General features: G+C 37.3%; 1 protein-coding gene across 3 annotated transcripts in view; it reads right to left on the bottom strand.

The window, feature by feature from the left end:
* The window catches only part of grik2 (glutamate receptor, ionotropic, kainate 2), a 322,030-nt gene that overhangs the window by 13,283 nt on the left and 295,146 nt on the right, over window positions 1–13,601 (bottom strand). The window contains exon 16 of one of the 3 annotated variants that reach the window (XM_053326625.1): window positions 13,297–13,324. The exons of the other annotated variants lie outside the window; for them this stretch is intronic. Within the exon in view, the coding sequence (XP_053182600.1) occupies window positions 13,297–13,324 (28 nt within the window). The remainder of the gene's footprint in view (window positions 1–13,296; window positions 13,325–13,601) is intronic. 3 annotated transcript variants of the gene reach the window in all.

The following is a 13,601-nucleotide window of genomic DNA, read 5'->3' as shown; positions in this document are numbered from 1 at the left end:
GAACTTTTTCCTGAAGATGCAACATGAGACTGAAGACTATGATTTATTTACATGACCTCACCTCACAAGAAGTCAAATGATGTAGAAGCTGGACTGACTTATATTTACAAGAGATATAAAACTAGAGGAAAAAGTGAAAGTCTGTGTAAATAAGTGTTCTGAGTTTAACATACCACAGAAAAGTGTGTTGTTAACCACCCTGCCAAATTTGAATGATTAAAAAATATATGAAATTAGGCTTCAAAATTGTGTAAAAATCAGCCTCTTTCTCTGCTCCCAAACACTGTGGGCGTGACCGTCGAGTTCAGTGAAACCCCGCCCCCTACCAAGTGTCACCTGTCAATCAAAGTCACCACCTCTACCAGAAACATGGACGCTACGTCTGAGAGCTTTCTGCTGCTAGCTCAGCTGCTAGCTCGGTGGCTAACTGTAGACTGTAGTAGTAGTAGTGTGTGCTGAATGTATTTATACCTCTACAGCAGCAGGGGCGGGTTTATGCTAATCAGACCCCCCCCCACTAAATCCTGAACACAGAAATCTTGAAACAGTTTGTGAAGCCTAGCTCCACAATTCAAATATAAATGTATATATAAATGTAAATACATTTATGACCTATTTAATGTGTTTAGAAGAAAATAGCTGAATTCACATTACACAGTCCTTAAGTTGTTGTTCTATTATCTGAACCCATGTAGCTGGCAGATTACAGTTATATTTATACAGATTTTATCAGAAGGAAATGAAACTAACTATCTCGAAGAGCCAATGAAATGAGTTGTGCTACTTCTTTGTCACCATCTCCAGTGGTGACCTCCTGCTGGAATAGTGAGAGTAGGTCAAAAGTCCATAGAATCCTGTCTTTCTGTTCACTCTATTAAATGACTGTTATCTCAGGAACTAAAACATAAAGCTAAAACAGTTGTTGGTTTGTTAGTAGACTGTGAACTTGAATGTTAAAAAAGACATTGGAAAAATGAAAAGAGAGAAATGCCTTGTGTTGCTTTGAGTGATGAGGTTAAAACTCCAGCCCTTAGAGGTAGATGCAATTCTCTAGTTTGCCTGGTAAAGACAGAATTTAGCACAAGAGTCTTACAGCAAATATCATGATGTTGAAGTTAAATTTCTTAAATCTAGTGTGTAAGCATAACTGTGACAGTCTACATGTAGGAATCCAAGCTGCTAACAAGGACAGTGGAGCCAAATGTACAAGTAGCTAACCAAACACAGCATAAGGGAGTAAGTAGTGTAGCAAGGACCACTCCTCATTATTTATGTCTAATGTTAATGTTCAGTGGCAATCCAACCAGTACTGTGCCCTTTATTTATTTATGTGTCCCAGAAAGTAAGGGTGTGGAGGTTAGATGGTGGATGGCTGTGTATTTAATCTAATTTCTGGATCTCACTACACACCTGGAATTATTTGCCCATTTATTAGCTGCAACAATAATCTTGTAGTTATTAGGAATGTTAATCCGAGATATATCGATTCAATGGACAACGATTCAATGTTTGTCTATCACCAAATCTACCACGATTTGATTTCAAATGGATTTAGGAGGTGATCAAATCACAAAAAAGACACTAAAATATAATTTAATGTTTTTATTTCTGAGCTCAGACATTTAAATGAAAAATCTAATCTGTTCTTTTTATTTAAAATATAAATAGACCTCCTATTCATTATAAAGTGCGACATTTTGATTTATTGAGCTTGAGGATGTTCACATCCTATAAAAGGAATATAAGTGTAGTAGACACAGCGCATCAGGAGTAAGAGAGCAGGTGCTGGAACATAACAAAATGTGTAAAAGCAAGAAAAAAGTCTGCATGCTGCACATCCCAATGCTGCTAAACTGAGATCCACCTGCACTGTTAGCTGCTGCTACAGCACTATTTACATCCTATAATAAAAGTAAACAAAAGAACATGAAGTCACTATTTTTATACAGTTTTGCTTCTCTTCTTAAACTACTGCGCTGTGGGGGAAAAAACGACACAACAAAAGACGAGCAGCAGCACATTTAAGGTCTTTGTGTGTGTGTGTGTGTGTGAGTTTACAGTAACGTGATGTCTGAAGCATCTGATGATAGACTGTCTCTAATTCAGCTATGAACATGCTGCTGGATGCTGCAGCAGTCTAACTTCCTCTTTTAGAGTCGTGGTTTTCTGGTTTTTGTGGAAAAAGCTGCTCAGGATAACTTCAGACTTTTTTCTGGGCGTTGCCATGGCGCCGCTTGTATTTTGGTTGGAGGTGTGCGGAGGCAGGCGTACCAGGGGAATTTCAAAATAAAAGTACGTCTTAAATGATCAATGTTTTCATTTTGCATCGATGCTATCGGCTCGTTGCTCATTAAATCAATTTATCGACGCGATTCGATGTATCGTTAAACCCCTAATAGTTATGCACACATAGTATAGAAAGCAATACATTTGAAATCACTGGCACTGAATGTAACATGGGATTTTGCAGAATGGTCCAATATCAGCATGCATGTCTGGTGATAAGGTTGTAATAGTGGATAATAGTCTATAATTGGGCCAAAGAAGGCTGCATGTTTTGGTCACCTTTAATGAAGGCCTGGCGTAGCCCACACTTCCTGTCCTGACATGCTAGGTGGAAGCTGACATGGGACACGGTTTCAAATTCAGTGAAGGTTTTTTTTTTTATTCCTCCCACTGAGGTTTAGTTGAACCACAAAATGTGTTACTTCCTTCAAAGCAACTCTACCTGCAGAGCTAAAAGACTGCAACCTGCCATGTAGCTGAGACCAACCACCTGGATCATTAGACAGAAAAATCTACCTGGGTATGTGTGCGAGCATCCATATGCATGCATGCAAGCGTGTGTGTGTGTGTGTGTGTGTGTGTGTGTGTGTGTGTGTGTGTGTGAGCGCTGGGGCGATGAGATGGGTTCCTCACACACAGCTGCTTGGTCCCTGCACCCCCCGAAAGCCAGGTTAGTCTGCGGCAGCCTCAGCAGCAGGCAGGAAGAGAGGAAAAAGCAGGAGGAGGAGGAGGAGCGGGAGGAGGAGAAGCGGGAGAAGGAAGCGGAGGAGGAGCTGAGGGAGGAAGAGGAGAGGAGAGAAAGGAGCAGGAAGCGGAGGAGGAGGAGGAGAAGGAGGAAGGGGACAACCATGGTAATCATGGAAATCTGACAGACTAGCATGGAGATGACAAAGAAATGCTCCATTGAAAGCCTATGAGGCATGTGATTTAGTGGAAAATTATGGAGTCTAAAACAGTTTTCTGAAAGATTTAACTTAGGTTAAATTAGCAAGAATGAATTTTTGAAGCATATTTTAACACACTGACATCTTCTTTGGAGGAAAAAAAAGAAAGACACTGTCTTCTCTGCCTTAACTGTGCTTTTCTTTGAAGAAGGCATTATGAAAGCAGAGGATTATACTTCCATCTGTCTAAAAACTCAGAAATAGTCAAAACTTTAACACAAATATGAGTAACACTGATTTTATCTTTTGAGAAATGCTCTTGTTTGCCATCTCAGCCACATTGATATAGATTTGATTTGATACATAAAGCTCCAGGATGTGTTTACCTTCCATCACATAAAGGCTAGCTCTGTCGGAGGTTGAACAGCTGTCATATTCACATGTTGTGCCTTGTTTAGTTCACACCTTCAGTAACAGCAAATGATTCATTATGGGTGCAGGAGCAGTTTGTGTTAGTACAGGTGACTCGCCTGCAAGCTTACAAAGTACAACAAGCAGAGAGAGCTGTTTGGACAGGATTTATTTCTCTCCATTAATATTGCATGAATGAATCATCATCTTAATCCATGCAGGGTACAGACGTATATGATGCTTATACTCAGGTATTCATTCCAGTGTTGGTGGAGGACTTGGATGACTTTTTTGATGTAACGAGTCACCTAAGGCGTTAGGTCTGTAACTCAGTTTTCATTGAATGTCATTAAATTTGCACCATTACTATTTTTTTAGCAGGCAGACACCTGGCTACGTGCTACTGTTATATCACTGCACACCTGTACGGCAGCTCAGAAGGGACAGCATTCACTTCATGGAAATATTCACATTAGTTTGAATTAGTGGGAGGAAATAAAGGCAGGAATATTATAGTAACATACAAGTTGTGCTTGGGTAACAAGAGCATGTCAACTGTGAGGAACTCTACTTTAAACCTGAAGAAGCAGTGTTTAGAAAGCATATGACTTTCATTTGGAAGTGACTTATTATATATATTACACTTTTACATTTTTTGATGTAAAGCTGTACAACAAACAGCAGTAAATGGAACATAGTGTCTGTTCTTCCTGCTATTAGTGTAAAGATGAACAGATGATGATCCAGACTTGGCTGTGTGATGATGGTACACTCATTATATTTAAAGCAGGTCTGGACTAAAACTACATGAGGAATCACAAAGTAAATCTAAAGTACTCTAACTAGTTACTTCAAATGTATAAAGCACATTTAAAACCATCAGCCATTGACCTTTTCACAGAAAGTAAGGCTGTAATGTAACTAGTTACTTTTTTAATGGCAGTCATCTTGTAATGTAATTCGCAACGTTCCCCAACACTGCTTAATCCATGTCCAATGTTCTTACTGTTTAATTGTGTGTTTGATGGATTTCTCATGAAGGCTTTCTCAATCTATGTCCTTGTCTGGTCTTGTATTATCATGGGCTTGTGAACAGTATCAGTCCCCTCCAGTTCAAAGTCTATATTCAGATAAGTGTGGTCCAAATGCCTGGAAGCACTCTTGCCACACTCATTTCATGAAGGATGCTCAGGCATCTGACTGGAGCACCCTCATCAACCAGCAGTATTGGCACACAATATGGGTCTACTCCACAATGTGTGTCATTGTTGCATGGCAGCTGTTATTTAATCACTAATTTCAGTTTAGGGATGTTTTTTAGGCTTTCATTTAGGCGTGTGTTAACCCACAGGAGATGCTGCTCATCCAGTGCCTAGACCATGTGATGTCCATACATACTGTTTTTACTTTAAAGGGTTAAGGTTAGGGTTAGTTAGTTATAGTGTAACTTCATTAATAGAGGTCTAATAACCCTCACATAGTGTTCAGGGTCAAATTTGACCTGTTTTTACATCCAAGCGTTGTTAAAATGATTTTTTCCTTTATCCTGAATTTGATACCTTCCCATAATGTGACCCATGATATACAAAAAAAAGAAAGTATATTTGACACATATTCATCCAACATTTCAAAAATGTTCATTCTTCACATGTAATATAATTTGTTGAAATTAATTTAATTATAGAAACTATAAATGTAATTATCTGAAAGCTTCATTAATTAACATAATAAATTAACATTAATCATGTTTATGTGTAACTCATGAGTCTTTATGAATGATTTGTAGTTCAGAAGTTTGTTATAGAGACTAATTATGTGACGGCTCAGAATCTGAACAGTATGTGAGGGTTAATACATTTGTTCTACGCTACAAGTTCATCTGACTTTTTCCTCTTCTCCATGCACCTTGGAAGTAGGTGAAGATGTGTCTGAAACCCCCCACCCTGTTTCAAGAGCGACACTTCCTGTTAATGAGTTTGAGTCGTGTGTGACAGTGGTCACATGGTTTTTCTTGTGGAATATCCATCTTAAAGTTCTTTTCACTTTAGATGGCGAGCTTGTTACTGCTGTTTCCAGTGTTTGAGCAGACGTAGGGTAAACACATCCAGGAGCTAACACAGATTATATTGATCTTTTCAGGCAAACAAGCATATTTCCCAAAAATGACTGAAGTGTTCCTTTAAAATGAAGATGCTATGTAGCAGTGACAATGGGATGTACTGAATTCATGTAAAGGGAACACACTAGAGACAACGAAAACAAAGCAAAAGATTTCCATAGACTTAGCAGATGAATCAAAATCACAAGCCTACAGAGGTGTATAGCTTGTATAGTTATCAAATGTTTATTAATACCTTTAATAAAACTTTTAACAAGTGTATATATGTATAAACCTTTAACAAGTGGTTCATCTGACAATGCTCTCATCTCATGGTATTACAATCTGATTTTAGTAAATGCAGTAGTCTGAAAAACACACACTTTCTGGCGTTAACATGTCTATTTAACCTTTAAAAACACTATTAACAGTTCCTCTATTGTATAAGAGGGTGTATGGCTCATCCCATTATATAAATGACTAGCTGCTATTTTTGCTCCTTTCTAATGTTACAGAACAGAAGTAATTATAAAATGCAAATTGCAGGGTGTGCGCTGTCAAGCATGTGAAACACAACAAAGAGATGCTTAGCACCACATTTTTCAAGTTGACACTTTCAGCATCATGGTGAGAAAACAACCCCCATATTGTAAAAAGTAGGTGGTATTCAATTATGTGAGGAGCCTGGAGCAATGAAACAAAATATATGGTTGATTTTCACAGTGAAATAAAATAGATGGTTAGTTTTTCACAGATTAGCCTGATACTAATTAGCACTGGACTGTGGGAATCCATGAGCTACACACAACTTATTAGTGGAGCTTTTTTTGTGTGTGTTTTGTTTTTTGGTACCAATAGAAGGACTACGCAAGGGTTCAGGCCCATGTATTGGTTTTCAAGCCAGTCTGAATCATAAACCACCGCCACCATGACTCAATGAGAGAGGTTCCTTCTTGACCAGAACTGCAAAAAACCTTTATGAAATAATTGTTTCATGATACTTCTCAATGCATTCCCCATTTTTACTGTATAGCTGTATTTGTTTTCAACTGTATTTCTATGACATAGTAACAGGAGTCAATATTAGCTACTGACAACATTTAAGGAAAGCACCCAAGACTTAAGTAGTGCACCTTTAATGTAGCAAACTTTGACTACAACCAGGACTAACTTAAACACAGTGCTTTGGTTGTGTGAACCATGCTGTAATCTTCATGTGCAGATATCATGGAAAATTGTCAATTTTGGCATTGACCATAATATCGCACATTTGAGGCAAATAAGAAACATCACTGACAATGTTTACTGTCCAATCCGTAATGATCTACCAGTGTGTACCACAGAGACTAATGTACAGGGTCTACTAGATGTCCAGTCCAAACATATGGCTCTGTTGCCCTCAATGGGACTCAATGGGACTGGAGATGCAATCAGTCAGACAGGAAGCATCTATTCTGTACACTTTCAGTTTAGATTCTTCTTCCAATTTCCAATCAAAAAAAACCAAGCCAGTGAAAATGATCTTTTAGTGTATAAGAATATTTCATGCTCACAGTATGACTCAACATGGCAGGACAACATTTTGAGCCGCTGCTTCTCACTGCATTGTGTGACTAGAGATAAGATAATTGTTGGGCTGCATTTATGATGAATGACCAGATGGATTAGTGGAAATAAAGTCTAAAGATGTCTCCTGGTGGATATATGTCCAATGACTGCTGGGAATGTAATGAGATCTTTGGAGCTGCCTTCTGATCAATGACAGTGTCGTGCAGAGAGGGAGATCGTCTCAGAGTTTTGAGGGTAATGTTCAAAATGCACATATCAGTGGGTGTAACAATGCTTTTCCTATTGTGTTGAGGTAATCTAGCCCATAGAGACAAATAAACAAGCTGGGCTACAAGCTTGGCTGGTGTTGAGGGTTCAACATTGAGAACAGAAGCTGTTGTGGCTCTGCAGCTCAGGATAATGTGTGCAAGTTTATAGGCTTTACACAATCAGGATTTGTGGGGCTGATCACCGATCATTGAGTTTAAATAAACCGATCACTGATTCGATCATGTCTTCTTTGTCCACGCTCTTTTTCTTAAACTCGGCATGCTCCTCCTCGTGTTCCCTATCCAGGTAAATTTGTGGTGTTGAAACATTTTGCAGATGCTTCCCCACAAGGTACTTTAGTGTTGCAAACATTGCAAATAGCTTGTGATTTATCTGTCTGCCCACAACACCCACATGTTTGTTTGAATTCGACAGCTAATGATTCAATATTAAAAAAACTTTATTGTCCGTCAAATCGTGACAGGGCTCAAATCTAGTCGGTTTCAAACAAACATGTCGGTGGTGTGGAACTTAAATGAGACAGATAAAATACAAGCCATCTGCAATCTATGCAACAGGAGCATGTGCAAAAAGTTTCAACATGACGACATTGATCGGATCGGCGAATTAAGACTTTACAGCCAATCTCACAAATTGCATAAAATGCTAAATATCGGCCGAGCCGATATAGCCGATCAGATTGGGGTAAAGCCTACAAGTTTGGTTTGCATGAAGATGAAAGCGATTGTGGACTTCATAGACCTCCAGCAGTCTGGAGATCCACTCCATCATAAATTAAACTTTCTAACAATAGCTGGTAACACAGAGTTATCAGAGTTTTAATGGAGAGCTTTGGTCCTCTACAATGGTTTCATAAGTGTTTTCAGTCAGCAAAGATCTTCAGGAATATAAACACATACTGGCAGCTTCAAAACGGCAAAAAACCAATACTGGGCCAAGTTGTTTAATATTAATTAATATCTAAATATTAACTGAGTAAATCCACTGTGTGCAGTCCCAAGCAAACCAGTGGCAAAGTGGAAAGTAGTGTTCATAGGCACATAGCACAGTGCGTAACACAGAGGAGTAGTGTGGCATTGGTGTATGAAACAAGAGTGCAAGCAAGTCATAGTCAATACAAGGTTTAATATGATAATCTGTCTGCTGCATCTGTTGTTAGCCTGCAGGGGGCTTGTTGGCTCTATTCATTGTGTCTTTCTTTATTTAGCTTGTTAGAAATTGATGAATGACCTTGTTTAGGGTTTAATGTTGTGGTGGAGCAGTGCTGTGGTGGAAGCGGTGTCTCACTGTGCACGTCTTATCTGACTGTATCCTCCATTCTAACCTGCTTGTACTCACTCATCACATTGTTCAATACACACACAGCACACACCTATCAAAGCAGGGGAAACGGGCTGTGAATGTATTATTTGAATTCAAAGCATGATAGGCTGAACCTAGTGAAAAAGCACACCGCATACAGATGAATTAAGTGATTACTTGTTAGATTACACAAAGGCATATTTGAAGTGAAAACGTGTACTATTTATGAGATTATTCATTTATCATCCCAGCGAGCATTTTGACGTGGAACTGTGATGCTAATATAACTGCCTGCACCAATGTTAGAAATATAAGAGTAATCCTAATATAAAAGGTGATGACAGTACTCCCCTATTAACTGACTGCAGTATACCATTTATCATTGTATGTTACACATATATAATAAAAACATTAAGATAATAAGAAAGCTACATAAGGGTTGTTATTTGAGTGAAAATAGGGATTTTGTGATGTAATGTATACCTAGTAGGTTTATTGTGCAATTATTGTGCAAAATCATGCTTACATAATGTGTTAATGTACCCATGGTAACTATTACTGGAGGTAAATAACCTCTGGCACTAAGATGGGTACTAATAGTATACTAATAATAGGGTACTAATGTAACCCTGGCAGCCTTATTGCCTGTGGTACACTACATGTATACAGAATTCTAGATTATATTATCTCTGTATATAAGACAGAGTAGCAACTATTACTAGAACTTGTATGCACTGGTAATCATTTAGCCTGTGGTACATTATGCAGGATGCTGCACACATGTAATACACCCTAAGGCGTTACATTGTGGACCCTCTTTGTAATGGACCCTGGCAGCCATATGGTCAGGGCTACACATAATGGAACCCTGGTAATAAGCCTGCAAGGGGTAAATGATTTACACCTGGAGCACCACATAACGCAGTCCTGGTAGTGCTATTACCCAGCGTACCTGACCTTTAACAATAAGGTGAAGCATCAGTGGCAGCCTTATATGCAACTTCCTATTTTTGAATGTATTTGTGCGTGGGTAGGTTTGTAAAATATTCAGATGATTTCATGTTTTATTCAGGATTCAGTTGTGTTTGTTAATAATCTTACACCACAGAATGTTTTTGTCTTCTGTTTCCTTTAGCCTTAAATCTGATCTGAATCCATTCTGATTCTATTTGTGCAGTCAGTTAGACAACACTGTTTTACTAATGAGCTGAGTCTTTACTTTAAAGCATTTGTCATAAATCTCACTCAATAAGCTTGAACTCTTAGCCTTTCATTATTATACCTTAAATGGGCAATATAGCATCTCACATCACTGTAGATGTTACACAAGACCAAAGCTAAAATGAAAACCTTTGTAAGCAAACTCTTTAACGACAAAATAGTGTGTCCAACCTGTTGCATTATAATCCAAACTGTGGTAAACACATATAATTATGACATCAATTGTGTCCTAAATATATGTTAATACACTTTTCACAAATACTTTTCTTTTTTTTTGTTGGTGTAAGATAATGTCAGCTGTTCAGATCGTCATCCTCATTTTTGTCAATGCACCTGATGTTGCACTAGCTGTCACTATATGCAGAGTGAGGAGTAAACCACATCATAAAAGCTGCTTTTTATTCTCATGTTTATGTTGACTTGTTGTGTTGTACCAGTCATGGACACATTTTAACAGGTAAACATTACTGTGATAAAGTAACAATATTAACCCTGGTTGCCATGACTGTATAATACATTATTATTATTTCACTGCTGTACTTTCAACTCTATTTACTCATAGGCACAGCCTTGGAATGTGTATGTACATTTACTTCATATGTGTGTGTGTTTGTGCATTCATAGCTATGTGTAAAACATATTCAGTTGACAGATCAACACAGCAGGGATCTCTGCCTCATCAATACAGGGTCATATGACCAAGCTAAACACTCTACAATCAATACAATCAAGTGTTGAACAGCTCCGGAAACTGGAATGAATGTATCTGTCCTCCCATGAGAGCCTATTACTTTTAAGGTAAAAAAACAGCAGTTAAAGAATGAACACCATCTCCAGTCACTGACACTATCAGATAATTGCTCGTTTGATAATTGCCCTCAAAGGTTTTAGGACCTATTTTCAACGAGGTGTGTCAAACAGTGACAGCCTGATCTTACAAGAAAATGTTTTTGCCCTCAAACTGTCTTGAATTAATGTTGAAATGACAATTAGGTCCAGATTGTACAAAATGATGTGCAGTATGTATGACTGTGGCACTAATCTACAACATACTACACTATACTATACTACACTACACTATACTATACTACACTACACTATACTATACTATACTATACTATACTACATTCTATTCTGTAGAAAATCAATTCAGCGTTTACATTGTGTAGAAATATACATATACTTGTGTGAAAATTGATAGAAATCTTTGACAAAATGATCTCAGTCGGCAATATCACTAAAAATATGAACATTTTAAATTGTTTTTTCTTGTCTTTTTTTTGTTTGTTAAGAAAATCACTAAATGGGAATTTAACAAATGTAATTTCTTGTGTTGTCTTGTTCTGTCTCTGCTAGAGAAACATTGTTTTCTTTAGCTTCCACCATAATAAATGTAGATGTTTGGTATCATGAGCTTGTCTCAGTGTAAATGAAAGGCTGCTACAGTGAATCCCACTGGACTGACTTGAGGAAGCAGCTAGATGGACTAAACAGACTTTTGCATGAATAGAAACCAGACAGTTGCTTTAATGTCTATCTTGCAGCTGACTTTAAACTATACATTTATATCAAATAATATTGTCTGCTAATGTAAAACCATTACAGTACATCTATGCTTCACTGGAAAATGCTTCACTTGTAACTCTACATTTTTTTAATGGTTTTCCATATAATTTATATTGTTATACATATTTACAGTATATCTTAAATAGCATGTATGTATGTGATCAAAATTGATAATCTTTGAGTTTGTTAACCTTTACATACTGTTTGGGTCAAATTTGATATGTGACAATTGTAAAAACACCCCAAATGTCTTTTATTCTGAAATGTGATGACTTTTCCTAAAGTGGCCCAAAAATGTAAATATTTTAAATGTTATATTTTTGTATAGGTGATACAATTCTTTATCCATTGAGTCTGTTCTGGGTCAAGTTTGATCTGTATCTATTGCCATGTGTTTTAGTGAAATGAATAGTTAATAGTTTTAATAAGATAGTAGTTTTTATGATGTAGCAGTGAAGACTGATGGCTCTAATGGTTATACAATAAACCCCACACTTCCATAAACTTCTTGTTATTTTCACTTTACATTAAATACATTTCCGTCATAATTGCTATGTTATATTTTCATGTCTTAGGTCAAATAGGACATGATATTGTGTGATAGTAGATGTTTTTTCTCCAACAATGAGTGATGTAAAAGCTAAAACATACACTCTCTCTGCTCTCTGAAACATGAATCAAGGTTTAATCACATTTATTGATCAGTCAGATCAACTATTGATGCTTTCTAAACACATCTGTGCTTCAACATTTAGTATAAACACTTTTTATGAGAGGATTCTCCGGGTCAAACTTGACCCAGAACATACCGTGATTGTGTAGAATATGAACAGTATGTAAGGGTTAACATACCCATGCTAATAATACAACTGCACTCAGGCAATAATAGACCTATGTTAAACAAGTCCAGCAGTTTAGATTTAGGGTTTATCAGCTTCTCTACATTAAAAAAATAGAGCTGAATTTCAATACATACTCCTTATGATATATACAATGGAGCATTTATTACAACTGATGTACCTTGAGAACAATATGCAGAGTCCACACTTCAAATCACCTCAGGTACATATATATTTATATATTTATTTATAAATGTTTAATGGTAAAACACAGTTTCTTCCATGTTTTGTGTATTTCTCTCTGAAGGCGCAGACTGTTTTTTTTTTTCAGTGTCAGAATGTTTGCTGGGATGTTCCAGTATTATTACACTGATCTACACAGGCTCATTAGTGAGGCTAAATACACAGATATGAAGAGTGAGAATACTTAAAGTGTAAGAAGGATGGCGGTTTGCAGAGTGGAGATGGAGAGCAGAAACGGGGGGAGGCGGTGGGGGTTTGGGGAGGGGGGCATGTGTTAGTGGATGTGGCTGTTGAAGACGTGGGTCATGCAGCAGAGCAAACCTTCTTTTTTTTTTTTGCAATACATGTGCCTGTGATCCAACTGTGTGTATTACTACCAGCACTCCAAACATTTTATTTATAACTGCTCTCTCAGCTCAGTGTAGACATTTCCCCCCCGGGAGTGTCAGAAACAAACAATTCAATCAATTGCTTTTTTTTGGGCAGTTTTAGATCAAGTTAGATTACAATAGAGAGAAAAAAAAAGTTTCTGGAGTGTTTTCTTGAGGTCATTTGAGATGATGGTTAAAGTCTAGCTTGGATCCATGGTGACAGCAGAATTCCTCACGTTTCTTATCTCGTTGTCGCCATTGGGCCTAAGTGAATAAATGCAAAGAAACCAACCCTTATCTTACTGCATATGATGATATAGCACTGTCATTATAGTGTGAGTTTCTGGAAAAATTGGCAAAACAGATTATCTCTTCAAATTCTATATTTTAAATTCTTTAAAAATATATATATATATATTTAGCATATATTTTGTTTCATTTTGTTAGCATCTTTATATATTCATGTGATGTTTATTTTTGATTTTGCCATGAGACTCTTTCATGGCAGATGTGGTAATGGTAAGAAATTCTGCTATCAATG

Source organism: Scomber japonicus, chromosome 10 (genome assembly GCF_027409825.1).
Source record: "Scomber japonicus isolate fScoJap1 chromosome 10, fScoJap1.pri, whole genome shotgun sequence".
Lineage (NCBI taxonomy): Eukaryota > Metazoa > Chordata > Actinopteri > Scombriformes > Scombridae > Scomber > Scomber japonicus.
This window is presented reverse-complemented; position numbering and strand designations above follow the sequence as displayed.